A 20068-nucleotide genomic window follows, 5' to 3' on the forward strand; every position below is an offset into this window, starting at 1 on the left:
AAATGCCACCCCACACCATGACTGACCCACCGCCAAACCGGTCATGCTGGAGGATGTTGCAGGCAGCAGAACGTTCTCCACGGCGTCTCCAGACTGTCACGTCTGTAACGTGCTCAGTGTGAACCTGCTTTCATCTGTGAAGAGCACAGGGCGCCAGTGGCGAATTTGCCAATCTTGGTGTTCTCTGGCAAATGCCAAAATGTCCTGCACGGTGTTGGGCTGTAAGCACAACCCCCACCTGTGGACGTCGGGCCCTCATACCACCCTCATGGAGTCTGTTTCTGACCGTTTGAGCAGACACATGCACATTTGTGGCCTGCTCGAGGTCATTTTGCAGGGCTCTGGCAGTGCTCCTCCTTGCACAAAGGCGGTGGCAGCGGTCCTGCTGCTGGGTTGTTGCCCTCCTACGGCCTCCTCCACGTCTCCTGATGTACTGGCCTGTCTCCTGGTAGCGCCCCCATGCTCTGGACACTACGCTGACAGATACAGCAAACCTTCCCTAAATTTTATCAGCATATTGATTGCGCAACCAGGGGTGGAAAAACCTTGGATCATTGTTACTCTAACTTCCGCGACGCATATAAGGCCCTGCCCCGCCCCCCTTTCGGAAAAGCTGACCACGACTCCATTTTGTTGATCCCTGCCTACAGACAGAAACTAAAAAAAGAAGCTCCCACGCTGAGGTCTGTCCAACGCTGGTCCGACCAAACTTACTCCACACTCCAAGACTGCTTCCATCACGTGGACTGGGATATGTTTCGTATTGCGTCAGATAACAATATTGACAAATACGCTGATTCGGTGTGCGAGTTCATTAGAACGTGCGTTGAAGATGTCGTTCCCATAGCAACGATTAAAACATTCCCGAACCAGAAACCGTGGATTGATGGCAGCAGTCGCGTGAAACTGAAAGCGCGAACCACTGCTTTTAATCAGGGCAAGGTGACTGGTAACATGACCGAATACAAACAGTGCAGCTATTCCCTCCGCAAGGCTATCAAACAAGCTAAGCGTCAGTACAGAGACAAAGTGGAATCTCAATTCAACGGCTCAGACACAAGAGGCATGTGGCAGGGTCTACAGTCAATCACGGACTACAAGAAGAAAACCAGCCCAGTCACGGACCAGGATGTCTTGCTCCCAGGCAAACTAAATAACTTTTTTGCCCGCTTTGAGGACAATACAGTGCCACTGACACGGCCTGCAACGAAAACATGCGGACTCTCCTTCACTGCAGCCGAGGTGAGTAAGACATTTAAACGTGTTAACCCTCGCAAGCCTGCAGGCCCAGACGGCATCCCCAGCTGCACCCTCAGAGCATGCGCAGACCAGCTGGCCGGTGTGTTTACGGACATATTCAATCCATCCCTATACCAGTCTGCTGTTCCCACATGCTTCAAGAGGCCCACCATTGTTCCTGTTCCCAAGAAAGCTAAGGTAACTGAGCTAAACGACTACCGCCCCGTAGCACTCACTTCCGTCATCATGAAGAGCTTGAGAGACTAGTCAAGGACCATATCACCTCCACCCTACCTGACACCCTAGACCCACTCCAATTTGCTTACCGCCCAAATAGGTCCACAGACGATGCAATCTCAACCACACTGCACACTGCCCTAACCCATCTGGACAAGAGGAATACCTATGTGAGAATGCTGTTCATCGACTACAGCTCGGCATTCAACACCATAGTACCCTCCAAGCTCGTCATCAAGCTCGAGACCCTGGGTCTCGACCCCGCCCTGTGCAACTGGGTACTGGACTTCCTGACGGGCCACCCCCAGGTGGTGAGGGTAGGCAACAACATCTCCACCCCGCTGATCCTCAACACTGGGGCCCCACAAGGGTGCGTTCTGAGCCCTCTCCTGTACTCCCTGTTCACCCACGACTGCGTGGCCACGCACGCCTCCAACTCAATCATCAAGTTTGCGGACGACACAACAGTGGTAGGCTTGATTACCAACAACGACGAGACGGCCTACAGGGAGGAGGTGAGGGCCCTCGGAGTGTGGTGTCAGGAAAATAACCTCACACTCAACGTCAACAAAACTAAGGAGATGATTGTGGACTTCAGGAAACAGCAGAGGGAACACCCCCCTATCCACATCGATGGAACAGTAGTGGAGAGGGTAGCAAGTTTTAAGTTCCTCGGCATACACATCACAGACAAACTGAATTGGTCCACTCACACAGACAGCGTCGTGAAGAAGGCGCAGCAGCGCCTCTTCAACCTCAGGAGGCTGAAGAAATTCGGCTTGTCACCAAAAGCACTCACAACCTTCTACAGATGCACAATCGAGAGCATCCTGGCGGGCTGTATCACCGCCTGGTACGGCAACTGCTCCGCCCACAACCGTAAGGCTCTCCAGAGGGTAGTGAGGTCTGCACAACGCATCACCGGGGGCAAACTACCTGCCCTCCAGGACACCTACACCACCCGATGTTACAGGAAGGCCATAAAGATCATCAAGGACAACAACCACCCGAGCCACTGCCTGTTCACCCCGCTATCATCCAGAAGGCGAGGTCAGTACAGGTGCATCAAAGCTGGGACCGAGAGACTGAAAAACAGCTTCTATCTCAAGGCCATCAGACTGTTAAACAGCCACCACTAACATTGAGTGGCTGCTGCCAACACACTGACACAACTCCAGCCACTTTAATAATGGGAATTGATGGGAAATGATGTAAAATATATCACTAGCCACATTAAACAATGCTACCTAATATAATGTTACTTACCCTACATTATTCATCTCATATGCATACGTATATACTGTACTCTATATCATCTACTGCATCTTTATGTAATACATGTATCACTAGCCACTTTAACTATGCCACTTTGTTTACATACTCATCTCATATGTTTATACTGTACTCGATACCATCTACTGTATCTTGCCTATGCTGCTCCATACCATCACTCATTCATATATCCTTATGTACAGATTCTTTATCCCCTTACACTGTGTATAAGACAGTAGTTTTGGAATTGTTAGTTAGATTACTTGTTGGTTATTACTGCATTGTCGGAACTAGAAGCACAAGCATTTCGCTACACTCGCATTAACATCTGCTAACCATGTGTATGTGACAAATAAAATTTGATTTGATTTGATTCTTGCCACAGCTCGCATTGATGTTCCATCCTGGATGAGCTGCACTACCTGAGCCACTTGTGTGGGTTGTAGACTCAGTCTCATGCTACCACTAGAGTGAAAGCACCACCAGCATTCAAAAGTGACCAAAACATCAGCCAGGAAGCATAGGAACTGAGAAGTGGTCTGTGGTCCCCACCTGCAGAACCACTCCTTTATTGGGGGTGTCTTGCTAATTGCCTATAATTTCCACCTGTTGTCTATTCCATTTGCACAACAGCATGTGAAATGTATTGTCAATCAGTGTTGCTTCCTAAGTGGACAGTTTGATTTCACAGAAGTGTGATTGACTTGGAGTTACATTGTGTTGTTTAAGTGTTCCCTTTATTTTTTTGAGCAGTGTATGTATATATATATTTTTTTACATAGATAAGTTATTTGAGACGACCATGATAAGCAGTTGTCTTGCTGCACTCCCAGTAGTTTGGTTTCTGCCACTTCCTCAATTTGTACTTCATTGTGTTCCTGGTGGATCCGACCAACATAATCTTGGTTTTCTTGGTGTTTAAAACAAGTTTGTTCAAACCCACTCCCTGATATTTCCCAGGTCTACTTGTAGAGCTTACTGTACCTGTTGAACCAATTGTCTTGATGCATAAATTGTAATATCTGCAAATATAGTAGCTTGAGTTTCAGATAAGGCATAAGGAAGGTCATTGATATAGATATTATTGGTTATTGGACCAGCAGGTCATCACTGCCTTTCTACACCATGCAGAGATTTGAACCAACCTGTCAGTTACTATGTGAGGATCTAGATGCTTCCTGCTGATTCAGTATGTATGAGGAGTTGTGTCAAAGTAACTTGTAAATAAATAGTTACTAAGTAAAAAAAAGTGGCCCAAGGCAGCTGCCCTGTGGTATTCCACAGTTTAAAAGCATGAGGGGAAGAAAATTAACCATTGATATAGGTGGACTGAGAGGGAGGGAGTCAGAGAGAGAGAGAGACACACAACCCACTGCAACACCTCACATGAAAGCAATGCAGAGACACACAACCCACTGAAACACCTCACATGAAAGCAATGCAGAGACACACAACCCACTGCAACACCTCACATGAAAGCAATGCAGAGACACACTTTTGTCAGTACTTGTCTGACCGTGCACTGTAAAGCTGATAGTGTTATCATGGTAGTTACTGCGCAGTCAGTCAGTCAAACACACACACACATAACTTTCCCCCCTCTTACACACACACACAGAACTTTCCCCCCTCTTACACACACACACACAGAACTTTCCCCCCTCTTACACACACACACACACACACACACACACACACCCTACCTTTCTGTTGGCATTGAGGTTAGCAGCAGGTATTTGCAGTGTGACCAGGTACTCTGTCCTCTTGTTGAGTTCCTCAGCTATGAAGCCAGCCTCCTGCACCAGCAGGTTAGCTCTGACGATCTGTTGTCTCAGCCTTCGCAGGCTACGCGTCATCATGGCCTCTCTACAGCACGGAGAGCGAGACAGAGGGTTAGGGTCGGTTATAGGACCAGCAGGTCATCACTGCCTCTCTACAGCACGGAGAGCGAGACAGAGGGTTAGGGTCGGTTATTGGACCAGCAGGTCATCACTGCCTCTCTACAGCACGGAGAGCGAGACAGAGGGTTAGGGTCGGTTATAGGACCAGCAGGTCATCACTGCCTCTCTACAGCACGGAGAGCGAGACAGAGGGTTAGGGTCGGTTATAGGACCAGCAGGTCATCACTGCCTCTCTACAGCACGGAGAGCGAGACAGAGGGTTAGGGACGGTTATAGGACTAGCAGGTCATCACTGCCTCTCTACAGCACGGAGAGCGAGACAGAGGGTTAGGGTCGGTTATTGGACCAGCAGGTCATCACTGCCTCTCTACAGCACGGAGAGCGAGACAGAGGGTTAGGGTCGGTTATAGGACCAGCAGGTCATCACTGCCTGTCTACAGCACGGAGAGCAAGACAGAGGGTTAGGGTCGGTTATAGGACCAGCAGGTCATCACTGCCTCTCTACAGCACGGAGAGCGAGACAGAGGGTTAGGGTCGGTTATAGGACCAGCAGGTCATCACTGCCTCTCTACAGCACGGAGAGCGAGACAGAGGGTTAGGGTCGGTTATAGGACCAGCAGGTCATCACTGCCTCTACACCATGCAGAGATTTGAACCAACCTGTCAGTTACTATGTGATGATCTAGATGCTTCCTGCTGATTCAGTATGTATGAGGAGTAACTTGTTTCCGTGGCCGTTTAACCCTTGACCCCTCACCTGTCCTCGCTCCAGCGGCGCATGCGTGTCTGGGCGCAGGGTGATGATGCGAGCGATGCTGCCGAGGGTCCGGCTGGCTCCAGGTCTGCAGGCCCAGGGCTCTGCAGCAAGGTGTGTTTCTCTGCAGGAGGGAGACGCTTCCTCAGCTGCTGTAGCTCCTGCTCGTACATCTGTCTCTGTCGCTCCAGAGCCGTCCTTTTCTCCTCCTCGTGCTGTCGCTCCAACGTCTGGAGGACAGACTGCATGGGGTCTGGGAGCGGGGGGAGAGCAGGAGGGAGAGGGGGGGAGCGGGAGGAGGGGGGAGAGCGGGAGGAGAGCAGGAGGGAGAGGGAGGAGGGGGGAGAGCGGGGGGGAGGGAGGAGGGGTTAGTGATGAAACGTAGGAAAGCGAATGGATCTGAGAACAGACTGCCGAGCTGAATATAATCTTGTCATTCTGAACATGTCTGTATCTACCGTAGATGAATGCAATGTAAGTCTCTCTGGATAAGAGTGTCTGCCAAATGACTACAATGCAATGTAAGTCTCTCTGGATAAGAGTGTCTGCCAAATGACTACAATGCAATGTAAGTCTCTCTGGATAAGAGTGTCTGCCAAATGACTACAATGCAATGTAAGTCTCTCTGGATAAGAGTGTCTGCCAAATGACTACAATACAATGTAAGTCTCTCTGGATAAGAGTGTCTGCCAAATGACTACAATACAATGTAAGTCTCTCTGGATAAGAGTGTCTGCCAAATGACTACAATGTAAAAATGTCAAATTGTCACCGTTGTTGCCCATGCCTTTCATCATGACCTCTGTCTGGGCGAAATCGTATCCGAAGCTGACCTCGCTGGAGACGTCACTGGCCGTATCAAAGTCCACCTCCAACTGGTCAGTACTGAGGAAACTCTTCATCACACCACCCTCCTCATCCTCACCCCCCGCATGGGCCAGGTGTCTGGGCAGGTTGATCCTGAGAGCGAGAGCGAGAGAGCGACAGAGAGAGAGAGAGAGAGAGAGAGCGAGAGAGAGCGAGAGAGAGCGAGAGAGCGACAGAGAGCGAGAGAGAGCGACAGAGAGCGAGAGAGAGAGCGACAGAGAGCGAGAGAGAGAGCGACAGAGAGCGAGAGAGAGAGAGCGACAGAGAGCGAGAGCGAGAGAGCGACAGAGAGCGAGAGCGAGAGAGCGACAGAGAGCGAGAGCGAGAGAGCGACAGAGAGAGAGAGAGAGAGCGGCTTTAACCAAAACAACAGTGTTTGTGCATAGACATGAATGGTTTCAATACAACATAACAGCTGCCACTCAAGTAGAGGGAGACAGCTGTTCTGTAAACTCATGGACCTGAAGAAGTGGTTGTTTCCCCACAGGATGCGGTCTCCATGGTGAAGCTGGACTGGGTTGGTGACTGAAGAGCCATTCACACACGTACTGCAGACAGAGACAGTCATGACTATTTACAGTAGATATAACAGAAATTAACTATAGCACTTTGGTGTAGTTCTAGCAGTTTTGTACCGTGCATTGTGGTGTGTGTGTGTGTAGCCCTAACGTGCGTTACAATGTGTGTGTGTGTGTGTGTGTAACCCTACCGTGCATTACAGTGTGTGTGTGTGGTGTGTGTGTGTGTGTGTAGCCCTACCGTGCATTACAGTGTGTGTGTGTGGTGTGTGTGTGTGTGTGTAGCCCTACCGTGCGTTACAGTGTGTGTGTGGTGTGTGTATGTGTGTGTGTAGCCCTACCGTGCGTTACAGTGTGTGTGTGTGTGTGTAGCCCTACCGTGCGTTACAGTGTGTGTGTGTGTGTGTGTGTGTGTAGCCCTACCGTGCGGTGCGGTGTGTGTGTAGCCCTACCGTGCGTTACAGTGTGTGTGTGTGTGTGTGTGTGTAGCCCTACCGTGCGGTGCGGTGTGGTGTGGTGTGTGTGTGTAGCCCTACCGTGCGTCACAGTGTGTGTGTGTGTGTGTGTAGCCCTACCGTGTGGTGCGGTGTGGTGTGTGTGTGTGTAGCCCTACCGTGCGGTGCGGTGTGGTGTGTGTGTGTGTGTAGCCCTACCGTGCGGTGCGGTGTGGTGTGTGTAGCCCTACCGTGCGTTACAGTGTGTGTGTGTGTGTGTGTGTGTGTGTGTAGCCCTACCGTGCGGTGCGATGTGTGTGTAGCCCTACCGTGCGTTACAGTGTGTGTGTGTGTGTGTAGCCCTACCGTGCGGTGCGGTGTGGTGTGTGTGTGTAGCCCTACCGTGCGTGTGTGTGTGTGTGTAGCCCTACCGTGTGGTGCGGTGTGGTGTGTGTGTGTAGCCCTACCGTGCGGTGCGGTGTGGTGTGTGTGTGTGTGTGTAGCCCTACCGTGCGGTGCGGTGTGTGTGTAGCCCTACCGTGCGGTGCGGTGTGTGTGTAGCCCTACCGTGCGTTACAGTGTGTGTGTGTGTGTGTAGCCCTACCGTGCGGTGCGGTGTGGTGTGTGTGTGTAGCCCTACCGTGCGCCACAGTGGGTGTGTGTGTGTGTGTAGCCCTACCGTGTGGTGCGGTGTGGTGTGTGTAGCCCTACCGTGCGGTGCGGTGTGGTGTGTGTGTGTGTGTGTAGCCCTACCGTGCGGTGCGGTGTGGTGTGTGTGTGTGTGTAGCCCTACCGTGCGTTAGTGTGTGTGTGTGTGTGTGTGTGTGTGTGTGTGTGTGTGTGTGTGTGTGTGTAGCCCTACCGTGCGGTGCCGTGTGTGTGTAGCCCTACTGTGCATTACAGTGTGTGTGTGTGTGTAGCCCTACCGTGCGGTGCGGTGTGGCGTGAGCACCACTCCAGTCTCAGCGGTGATGTTGATGACACAGTGTTCAGGGTGGATGGCCATACCACACAGCTGGATATCCTGAGAGTCAGCAGAGCCAACACGCGTGTGCTCCTACACACGGGACACAAACATGAGACAGACCATAGACAGGTGGGTTAATATGTTATTACGTCAGCCAAGCATGCACACGTGTGATCCTACACACGGGACTCAATCACTACCATGAAAAATAATAAAAAATCCCAGATTGTATCTTTAAGATCTGTGAATAGGATAAGTTGCTGACTGTACCTTTAGGTAGTAGACCAGCAGTTCGTTGAGGGCGGGGTCAGCGTTGAGGTTGACAAGGAAACACTTGTCATCTACCACTCTGATACCAGACGACTGGAGAGAGATGCCTAGAGACTCCAACTGTTTCTGTCGCTCCTAGAGGACAACATAGAAGATAGATGACTGGAGAGAGATGCCTAGAGACTCCAACTGTTTCTGACGCTCCTACAGCACAACATAGAAGATAGATGACTGGAGAGAGATACCTAGAGACACCAACTGTTTCGGTCTCTCCTACAGTACACACACAGTGGACAGTAGTAAAGACAGTAGAGAGTCGTAGACTGGACAGAGATACCTAGAGACTACACCTGTTTCTGGCGCTCCTACAGCACAACATAGAAGATAGATGATTGGAGAGAGATACCAACTGTTTCGGTCTCTCCTACAGTACACACACAGTGGACAGTAGTAAAGACAGTAGACAGTCGTAGACTGGAGAGAGATACCTAGAGACTCCAACTGTTTCTGACGCTCCTACAGCACAACATAGAAGATAGACGACTGGAGAGAGATGCCTAGAGACTCCAACTGTTTCTGTCGCTCCTACAGCACAACATAGAAGATAGATGACTGGAGAGAGATGCCTAGAGACTCCAACTGTTTCTGACGCTCCTACAGCACAACATAGAAGATAGACGACTGGAGAGAGATGCCTAGAGACACCAACTGTTTCTGACGCTCCTAGAGGACAACATAGAAGATAGATGACTGGAGAGAGATACCAACTGTTTCGGTCTCTCCTACAGTACACACACAGTGGACAGTAGACAGTCATAGACTGGAGAGAGATACCTAGAGATTCTAGCTGCGTGTGAGGAAAGAAACCTAATAAAACACAAAAAACGATTAGTACAGCAGGACTGTACGTGTAGCTACCTGAGCGACTGCCTCAGTCTTGCGTAATTTCTGCTCCCAGGTAACGGTCATCTCCTGGATCAGCTTCTCCGATTCCTCCAGCCTGTCCTTCAGATCTGGAGCCTTCATGGACTGACAGGGAGAAGAGACAAATCAAATACACATTCATCACATGCTTGGTCAAACAACAGGTATAGACTAACAGCTAAATGCTTACTTACAGGCCCTTCCCAACAATGTAGAGAGAAATAATAAAATACACAATGACTAATGACAACTTGTCTATATAACACAGAGTACCAGTACTGAGTCCCTGTCCAGAGGTACGAGGTAATAACTTGTCTATATACACACAGAGTACCAGTAATGAGTCCCTGTCCAGGGGTACGAGGTAATAACTTGTCTATATACACACAGAGTACCAGTACTGAGTTCCTGTCCAGGGGTACGAGGTAATAACTTGTCTATATACACACAGAGTACCAGTACTGAGTCCCTGCCCAGAGGTACGAGGTAATAACTTGTCTATATACACAGAGTACCAGTACTGAGTCTACACTCTACACACAATACCCCACAATGACAAAGCAAAAACAAGCTTAGAAATGTTTGCTAATTTATTAAAAATTCAAAACATGATATATGACATTTCCACAAGTATTCAGACCCTTTACTGAGTACTTTGTTGAAGCACCTGCCATGAGATCAGCCTGGCACATGGCTGACAGATAGCCGGAGCAGTGCGGGGGGGGTGGGGGGTTATGACTTAACAGCCGGTAATAAATAGTTCGCTGAAACTCTTTCTTGCCCTGCAGTATTGGGAAACAAATCCCTTTGTCTACAGAAGACCTTTGGAACAATATTCATGACACAGGAATGTTGTTATTAATGGGGGATCTAAAGAATTATCCTGTCATGTGGTTTATTATTTTGTGATGTCATTAAGAATGGTATGACAAAGTAACTGTGAAAGTGTGCGTGTCCTATGTATCAAGTTTCTAAATGTGGTAGAAAATATATTATTAAACATATAGTTTTGAGAAGATAAAATGTGATTTTTGTCTTCTAGCCACGCCCAAGTGAGCGCAGAGTTAGCGTCAGCATGACAGAACACCCCTTTGGCCAGAGTGCTTGTACTCAGGAGCTGAACCCTGAACAATCAATCAATCAATCAATACCAAAAGACGTGAGATGTTAGTCTACACGTTGAAATGGTGATAAACTCCGAAGCGCCTAACCTCAACACTATAAGAGAAGATAACCTTACCTAGGAGACCAGAAACATTCAAAGTCTGCAGCGATGTAAAAGAGGAACCTAGAACTTTGTCTAAAGACACAAGGTGGGAAGGAGAATCGCCACAGACCACCGTTGGTACATCTGAAGTATCTGTTCTAACAAACACTCCACGACCAGAGAAGCGCTACAAAGGACATTGTGAGTTCCGGTGGACAAACCAGAGCCTTACATACATCGACAACTTCACCATAGGAGTCATCGAGTTCAACAGAGATGGAACGACAATCAAGGACAGCTACACATAAATATATGTATTACATTTCTAATCCAAAATAAGCAGTGCTAAGTATAAATATTTGACCTGAGAGTAGCTTCCAAATGTATCAAAATGTTGTCTTACTTTGTCTCTCCCTCTCTTTACCTACCCCTCCATCTCCATGTATAACAAGCCGTCATATCTTGTCAGTCCACTAGTGAGTGACTTTTATCTCTTGTAAATGTGTACAGTCGTGGCCAAAAGTTTTGAGAATGACACAAATATTAATTTTCACAAAGTTTGCTGCTTCAGTGTCTGTAGATATTTTTGTCAGATGTTACTATGGAATACTGAGGTATAATTACAAGCATTTCATAAGTGTCAAAGGCTTTTATTGAGAATTAAATGAAGTTGATGCAAAAAGTCAATATTTGCAGTTTTGACCCTTCTTTTTCAAGACCTCTGCAATCCGCCCTGGCATGCTGTCAATTAACTTCTGGGCCACATCCTGACTGATGGCAGCCCTTTCTTGCATAATCAATGCTTGGAGTTTGTCAGAATTTGTGGGTTTTTGTTTGTCCATCCGCCTCTTGAGGATTGACTAAATTCTCAATGGGATTAAGGTCTGGGGAGTTTCCTGGCCATGGACCCAAAATATCAATATTTGTTCCCTGAGCCAGTTAGTTATCACAATCAGCATGACAGAGTGACCTCCAGCTTTGTTAACACTCACACCTGTGTTAACGAGAGAATCACTGACATGTCAGCTGGTCCTTTTGTGGCAGGGCTGAAATGCAGTGGAAATGTTTTTGGGGGATTCAGTTCATTTGCATGACAAAGAGGGACTTTGCAATTCATTGCAATTAATCTGATCACTCTTCATAACATTCTGGAGTATATGCAAATTGCCATTATACAAACTGAGGCAGCAGACTTTGAAAATTAATATTTGTGTCATTCTCAAAACTTTTGGCCACGACTGTTCACTCACCTCTTAAAACTAGTTTTTCAACAACTCCTCAAATTTCTTGTTAACGCACTATAGTTTTGGTAAGTCGGTCAGGACATCTACTTTGCGCATGACAAGTCATTTTTTCCTACAATTGTTTACAGACAGATTATTTCACTGTATCACAATTCTAGTGGGTCAGACGTTCACATATACTAAGTTGACTGTATCTTTAAACAGCATGGAAAATTCCAGAAAATGATTTAGAAGCTTCTGATAGGCTAATTGACATCATTTGAGTCAATTGGAGGTATACCTGTGGATGTATTTCAAGGCCTACCTTCAAACTCAGTGCCTCTTTGCATGACATCATGGGAAAATCAAAAGAAATCAGCCAAGACCACGGAAAATAAATTATAGACCTCCACAAGTCTGGTTCATCCTTATAGTACGCAAGTATAAACACCATGGGACCACGCAGCAGTCATGCCGCTCAGGAAGGAGACCTGTTCTGTCTCCTAGAGATTAATTTACTTTGGTACAAAAAGTGCAAATCAATCCCAGAACAACAGCAAAGGACCTTGTGAAGATGCTGGAGGAAACAGGTACAAAAGTATCTATATCCACAGTAAAACGAGTCCTATATCAACATAACCTGACGGGCCGCTCAGCAAGGAAGAAGGCACTGCTCCAAAACCGCCATAAAAAAAGAGCCAGACTACGGTTTGCAATTGCACATGGGGACAAAGATCGTACTTTTTGGAGAAATGTCCTCTGGTCTGATGAAACAAAAATATAACTGTTTGGCCACAATGACCATTGTTAAATTTGGAGGAAAAAGGGGGAGGCTTGCAAGCCGAAGAACACCATCCCAATCGTGAAGCTCGGGGGTGGCAGCATCATGTTGTGGGGGTGCTTTGCTGCAGGAGGGTGTTGTGAAACATCTCAAGGATGATCAATGGAAACAGGAAGCACCTGATCTCAATTTCGAGTCTCATAGCAAAGGGGGTGAAGTGCATTTTCTTGTTTGCTCGTAGGGTGCGGTCTTAGTGCCAGCATAGGTTTGTGGCGGTAAATAGACAGCTATGAAAAACATAGATGAACACTCTTAGTAAATAGTATGGTCTACAGCTTATCATGAGGTATTCTACCTCAGGCGAGTAGAACCTCGAGACTTCCTTAACATTAGAGCTCACACACACCAGCTGCTGTTAACTCACACACAACCATTATAACACACACACATTCAGATCTGGGTCTTTCATAGACTGACAGAGAGAAGACACACAACCCAGCAGCAGTCACTTAAGCTGAGGGATGGGGCTGTAAAAACAAAACTACTCTCATTCAACCACTCCACCACAAGCCACTCAACCAACCACAAGCCACTCAACCAACCACAAGCCACTCAACCAACCACAAGCCACTCAACCAACCACAAGCCACTCAACCAACCACAAGCCACTCAACCAACCACAAGCCACTCAACCAACCACAAGCCACTCCCCCAACCACAAGCCACTCCCCCAACCACAAGCCACTCCCCCAACCACAAGCCACTCCCCCAACCACAAGCCACTCCCAACCCCCCACAAGCCACTCCCCCACAAGCCACACAAGCCACTCCCCACAAGCCACTCCCCCCACAAGTCATTCCCCACAAGTCATTCCCCACAAGTCATTCCCCCACAAGCCACTCCCCCACACGCCACAAGCCACTCCCCCACAAGTCATTCAACCACAAGCCACTCCCCACAAGCCCTCCCCCACAAGCCACTCCCCCACAAGCCACTCCCCCACAAGCCACTCCCCCACAAGTCATTCAACCTGTGTAGCCATTAGCTACTAATCACTAGTCTGAACGGTTTTCATTGATCATTAATCCATGTTAGTCTCACCGAGATAAGAGCTGTTCAAGATGGCAGCATTGTGCAAAGTTACGAAAGTTTCACAGTCGATGTGAAGCTCCGCCTCAGTGAGCTGGTGATGCCCGTTATATAATTATTAACCATTCAGTACCTCCGCCTCAGTGAGCTGGTGATTCCTGTTATATAATTATTAACCATTCAGTACCTCCGCCTCAGTGAGCTGGTGATTCCCGTTATATAATGAACCATTCAGTACCTCCGCCTCAGTGAGCTGGTGATTCCTGTTATATAATTATTAACCATTCAGTACCTCCGCCTCAGTGAGCTGGTGATTCCTGTTATATAATTATTAACCATTCAGTACCTCTGCCTCAGTGAGCTGGTGATTCCCGTTATATAATTATTAACCATTCAGTACCTCCGCCTCAGTGAGCTGGTGATTCCTGTTATATAATTATTAACCATTCAGTACCTCCGCCTCAGTGAGCTGGTGATTCCCGTTATATAATTATTAACCATTCAGTACCTCCGCCTCAGTGAGCTGGTGATTCCCGTTATATAATGAACCATTCAGTACCTCCGCCTCAGTGAGCTGGTGATTCCCGTTATATAATGAACCATTCAGTACCTCCGCCTCAGTGAGCTGGTGATTCCTGTTATATAATTATTAACCATTCAGTACCTCCGCCTCAGTGAGCTGGTGATTCCTGTTATATAATTATTAACCATTCAGTACCTCCGCCTCAGTGAGCTGGTGATGCCTGTTATATAATTATTAACCATTCAGTACCTCCGCCTCAGTGAGCTGGTGATTCCTGTTATATAATTATTAACCATTCAGTACCTCCGCCTCAGTGAGCTGGTGATGCCTGTTATATAATTATTAACCATTCAGTACCTCTGCCTCAGTGAGCTGGTGATTCCTGTTATATAATTATTAACCATTCAGTACCTCTGCCTCAGTGAGCTGGTGATTCCCGTTATATAATTATTAACCATTCAGTACCTCCGCCTCAGTGAGCTGGTGATTCCTGTTATATAATTATTAACCATTCAGTACCTCCGCCTCAGTGAGCTGGTGATTCCCGTTATATAATTATTAACCATTCAGTACCTCCGCCTCAGTGAGCTGGTGATTCCCGTTATATAATGAACCATTCAGTACCTCCGCCTCAGTGAGCTGGTGATTCCCGTTATATAATGAACCATTCAGTACCTCCGCCTCAGTGAGCTGGTGATTCCCGTTATATAATGAACCATTCAGTACCTCCGCCTCAGTGAGCTGGTGATTCCTGTTATATAATTATTAACCATTCAGTACCTCCGCCTCAGTGAGCTGGTGATTCCTGTTATATAATTATTAACCATTCAGTACCTCCGCCTCAGTGAGCTGGTGATGCCTGTTATATAATTATTAACCATTCAGTACCTCCGCCTCAGTGAGCTGGTGATTCCCGTTATATAATTATTAACCATTCAGTACCTCCGCCTCAGTGAGCTGGTCTCGTAGTTTCTCCACCTCCTCCCGTAGCTCTCTGATGATGCGTGCGTTGGGGTCTTCGTTTACGACGGCATGGTTGACGATGCTCTTAGCCCGGTCAGCATAGCGCAGCGTGGACAACGTCTCGTCGTAGTTATCACCTGCTGGACTCACCGTGGCCACCATGGCTGTCCTACTGTTACCACCCAGACTGTCCTGGAGAGAGGAGAGAGGGAGAGGTTAGTCTGTCCTGGAGAGAGGAGAGAGAAAAGAGACTGTTTACCACCCAGACTGTCCTGTAGAGAGGAGAGACAAACTGTTACCACCCAGACTGTCCTGTAGAGAGGGGAGAGAAAAGACAGACTGTTTACTACCAGACTGTCCTGTAGAGAGAAAATACAGACTGTTTTCTACCAGACTGTCCTGTAGCGAGGAGAGAGAAAAGACAGACTGTTACCACCCAGACTGTCCCAGACTGTTTTCCCAGACTGTCCTGAAAAGACAGACTGTTACCACCCAGACTGTCCTGGAGAGAGGCGAGAGAAAAGACAGACTGTTACCACCCAGACTGTCCTGGAGAGGGAGGAAAAAGACAGAAGGAATGTGAAATCTGAAGATGAGGTTACTCCATTTAAAGAAACAGACCGTTTTTCCACATACAGTATCAGTCAAAAGTTTAGACACCTACTCATTAAATAATTTGAATTTTTTGACTATTTTCGACATTGTAGAATAATAGTGAAGACATCAAAACTATGAAATAAGACATATGGAATCATGTAGTAAATAAAAAAAGTGTTGAACAAATTAAAATATATTTTCGATTCTTCAAAGTAGCCACCCTTTGTCTTGATGACAGTTTTGCGCACTCTTGGCATTCTCTCAACAAGCGTCACCTGGAATGCTTTTCCAACAGTCTTGAAGGAGTTCCCACATATGCTGAGCACTTGTTGACTGCTTTTCCTTCACTCTGCAGTCCAACTCATCTCAACCAATCTCAATTGGGTTGAGGTTGTATGATTGTGGAGGCCAGGTCATCTGATGCAGCACTCCATCACCCTCCATCTTGGTCGAATAGCCCTTACACAGCCTGGAGGTGTGTTGGTACATTGTCCTGTTGAAAAACCAACGATTGTCCTACTAAGCACAAACCAGATGGGACGGCGTATCGCTGCAGAATGCTGTGGTAGCCATGCTGGTTATGAAATAACAGAAGGAATGTGCCTTGAATTCCAAATAAATTACCAACATTGTCACCAGCAAAGCAGCCCCACTCCTCCTCCTCCATGCTTCACGGTGAAAACCACACATGCGGATATCATCCGTTCACCTACTCTGCGTCTCACAAAGACACGGCGGTTGGAAACAAATATATCAAATTTGGACTCCTGTACAAAGGACAGATTTCCACCTGTCTAATGTCTATTGCTCGTGTTTCTTGGCCCAAGCAAGTCTTTTCTTATTATTGGTGTCCTTTAGTAGTGGTTTCTTTGCAGCAATTCAACCATGAAGGTCTGATTCACGTAGTCTGCTCTAAACAGTTGATGTTGAGATGTGTCTCTTACTTGAACTCTGTGAAGCATTTATTTGGGCAGCAATTTCTGAGGCAGGTAACTCTAATGAACTTATCTTCTGCTGCAGAGGTAACTCTGGGTCTTCCTTTCTTGTGGTGGTCCTCATGAGAGCCAATTTCATCATAGCGCTTCATGGTTTTTGATACTGTCGTTCCTCTTTGCTTATTTGAGCTGTTCTTGCCATAAAATGGACTTGGTCTTTTACCAAACAGGGCTATGTTCTGTATATCCCCCCTACCGATTGTCTTAAACGCATTAGGACGGAAAGAAATGCCACAAATTAACTTTCAACAATGCATTCCAGGTGACTACCTCATGAAGCAAGTTGAGAGAATGCCAAGAATGTGCAAAGCTGTCAAGGCAAAGGGTGGCTACTTTGTTAAACAAATCAAAATATATCTTCACTTTTTTTGGTTTCTACATTATTCCACAGTGTTGATGTTTTCTATTATTCTACAATGTAGAAAATAGTCAAAATAAAGAAAAACCCTGGAATGAGTAGGCGTGTCCAAACTGTTGACTGGTACTGTATGTAGTGTAGGCAAGTCAGTTATTAAGAACAAATTCGTATTTTCAATGACGGCATGTTCAGGGCAGAATGACAGATTTGTACCTTGTCAGCTCGGGGGTTTGAACTTGCAACCTTCCGGTTACTAGTCCAACGCTCTAACCACTAGGCTACCCTGATGCCCCCTAGTGTGGAAGGAGAGACCAGGTCAATACTGTTACAGTTGGTGAATGTGAAATGGTAATAACCCATATAATGGAATTATAACCTACCTTGAGTAGCCAGGTCAGAACGGAGTCTCTGTAGGGAACAAACTTGGTCTTGTTCTTCCCTGCTCCTTGGTCTGCCAGCGCTGAGATCACCAAGCCCAGTGTGCTCAGAGACCTGGCCACACCCACACAGTAATGAATGTTAAGAAAAACACGAAGACATCAAAGTGTGTTACATTTTGAGACAGAGAGATGTGTGAGCGAGAGAGAGAGAGAGATGTGTGAGCGAGAGAGAGAGAGAGATGTGTGAGCGAGAGAGAGAGAGAGATGTGTGAGCGAGAGAGAGAGAGATGTGTGAGCGAGAGAGAGAGAGATGTGTGAGCGAGAGAGAGAGATGTGTGAGCGAGAGAGAGAGAGAGATGTGTGAGCGAGAGAGAGAGAGAGATGTGAGAGCGAGAGAGAGATGTGTGAGCGAGAGAGAGATGTGTGAGCGAGAGAGAGAGATGTGTGAGCGAGAGAGAGAGATGTGTGAGCGAGAGAGAGAGATGTGTGAGCGAGAGAGAGAGATGTGTGAGAGAGAGAGAGAGATGTGTGAGCGAGAGAGAGAGATGATGTGTGAGAGAGTGTGAGCGAGAGAGAGAGAGATGTGTGAGAGAGAGAGAGATGTGTGAGCGAGAGAGAGAGTGTGAGCGAGAGAGAGAGATGTGTGAGAGATGTGTGAGCGAGAGAGAGAGAGATGTGTGAGCGAGAGAGAGAGAGATGTGTGAGCGAGAGAGAGAGAGAGAGAGTGTGAGAGAGATGTGTGAGAGAGAGAGAGAGAGATGTGTGAGCGAGAGAGAGAGAGATGTGTGAGCGAGAGAGAGAGAGATGTGTGAGCGAGAGAGAGAGAGATGTGTGAGCGAGAGAGAGAGAGATGTGTGAGCGAGAGAGAGAGATGTGTGAGCGAGAGAGAGAGAGAGAGAGATGTGTGAGCGAGAGAGAGAGATGTGTGAGCGAGAGAGAGAGAGATGTGTGAGCGAGAGAGAGAGAGATGTGTGAGCGAGAGAGAGATGTGTGAGCGAGAGAGAGAGAGATGTGTGAGCGAGAGAGAGAGATGTGTGAGCGAGAGAGAGAGATGTGTGAGCGAGAGAGATGTGTGAGAGAGAGAGAGAGAGATGTGTGAGAGAGAGAGAGAGAGATGTGTGAGAGAGAGAGATGTGTGAGAGAGAGAGATGTGTGAGAGAGAAAGATCTAGAGAACCTACTTGTTGATGTTGCTCCCCTCCTTCATTCTCTCTCCAGTAGCTCCAGTCTTAGCAGCTCTCTCACTGCCAGCCAGATCCACCAGACTCAGCTTACTGACCTTCTCCCCACTGGTCTACAACAACAACAACAACACAGGGTTATATAGAGCTGCCAGCCAGATCCACCAGACTCAGCTTACTGACCTTCTCCCTACTGGTCTACAACAACACCACTGGGTTAATTAGAGCTGCCAGCCAGATCCACCAGACTCAGCTTACTGACCTTCTCCCCACTGGTCTACAACAACACAGGGTTATATAGAGCTGCCAGCCAGATCCACCAGACTCAGCTTACTGACCTTCTCCCCACTGGTCTACAACAACAACACAGGGTTATATAGAGCTGCCAGCCAGATCCACCAGACTCAGCTTACTGACCTTCTCCCCACTGGTCTACAACAACAACACAGGGTTATATAGAGCTGCCAGCCAGATCCACCAGACTCAGCTTACTGACCTTCTCCCCACTGGTCTACAACAACACAGGGTTATATAGAGCTGCCAGCCAGATCCACCAGACTCAGCTTACTGACCTTCTCCCCACTGGTCTACAACAACATGGGTTATATAGAGCTGCCAGCCAGATCCACCAGACTCAGCTTACTGACCTTCTCACCACTCGTCTACGAAACACCACATGGCTCTAAACAGAGCTCTACGAAACACCACATGGCTCTACGAAACATAGATCTAAACAGAGCTCTACGAAACACCACACGGCTCTAAACAGAGCTCTACGAAACACCACATGGCTCTAAACAGAGCTCTACGAAACACCACACGGCTCTAAACGCTCTAAACAACACCACCACGGCTCTAAACAGAGCTCTACGAAACACCACACGGCTCTAAACAGAGCTCTACGAAACACCACACGGCTCTAAACAGAGCTCTACGAAACACCACACGGCTCCTAACAGAGCTCTACGAAACACAACACGGCTCTAAACAGAGCTCTACGAAACACCACATGGCTCTAAACAGAGCTCTACGAAACACCACACGGCTCCAAACAGAGCTCTACGAAACACCACATGGCTCTAAACAGAGCTCTACGAAACACCACATGGCTCTAAACAGAGCTCTACGAAACACCACACGGCTCCAAACAGAGCTCTACGAAACACCACATGGCTCTATGGAACAGGGCTCTAAACAGAGTGCTATGAAAAATGTTATTTGTTGGCAACACAACGTTAGCAACAAAGCCAGCTGGAGAAAATAAAGTCAGTGGAGCAAAATTGAAAGTATTTTTTTTGATAAATAAATGATTTTAGATGAAACTACAGTGATTTGGTGATGTCAACACATGTATTCACGTACAAGTCAAAGCAATCATTTGCCAGATG

General features: G+C 47.4%; 1 protein-coding gene across 1 annotated transcript in view; it reads right to left on the bottom strand.

Moving 5' to 3' along the window:
* The window catches only part of LOC115118883 (kinesin-like protein KIF13B), a 98351-nt gene that overhangs the window by 60148 nt on the left and 18135 nt on the right, over window positions 1-20068 (bottom strand). Inside the window, exons 11-20 of the mRNA XM_065008577.1 lie at window positions 18681-18793; window positions 17501-17612; window positions 15150-15362; window positions 9378-9488; window positions 8460-8594; window positions 8149-8279; window positions 6732-6818; window positions 6176-6363; window positions 5407-5656; window positions 4452-4614 (exon numbers count right to left, since the gene is read on the bottom strand). Coding sequence (XP_064864649.1) covers window positions 4452-4614; window positions 5407-5656; window positions 6176-6363; window positions 6732-6818; window positions 8149-8279; window positions 8460-8594; window positions 9378-9488; window positions 15150-15362; window positions 17501-17612; window positions 18681-18793 — 1503 coding nt within the window. The remainder of the gene's footprint in view (window positions 1-4451; window positions 4615-5406; window positions 5657-6175; window positions 6364-6731; window positions 6819-8148; window positions 8280-8459; window positions 8595-9377; window positions 9489-15149; window positions 15363-17500; window positions 17613-18680; window positions 18794-20068) is intronic.

This window comes from Oncorhynchus nerka, linkage group LG24 (genome assembly GCF_034236695.1).
Source record: "Oncorhynchus nerka isolate Pitt River linkage group LG24, Oner_Uvic_2.0, whole genome shotgun sequence".
Taxonomy (NCBI): domain Eukaryota; kingdom Metazoa; phylum Chordata; class Actinopteri; order Salmoniformes; family Salmonidae; genus Oncorhynchus; species Oncorhynchus nerka.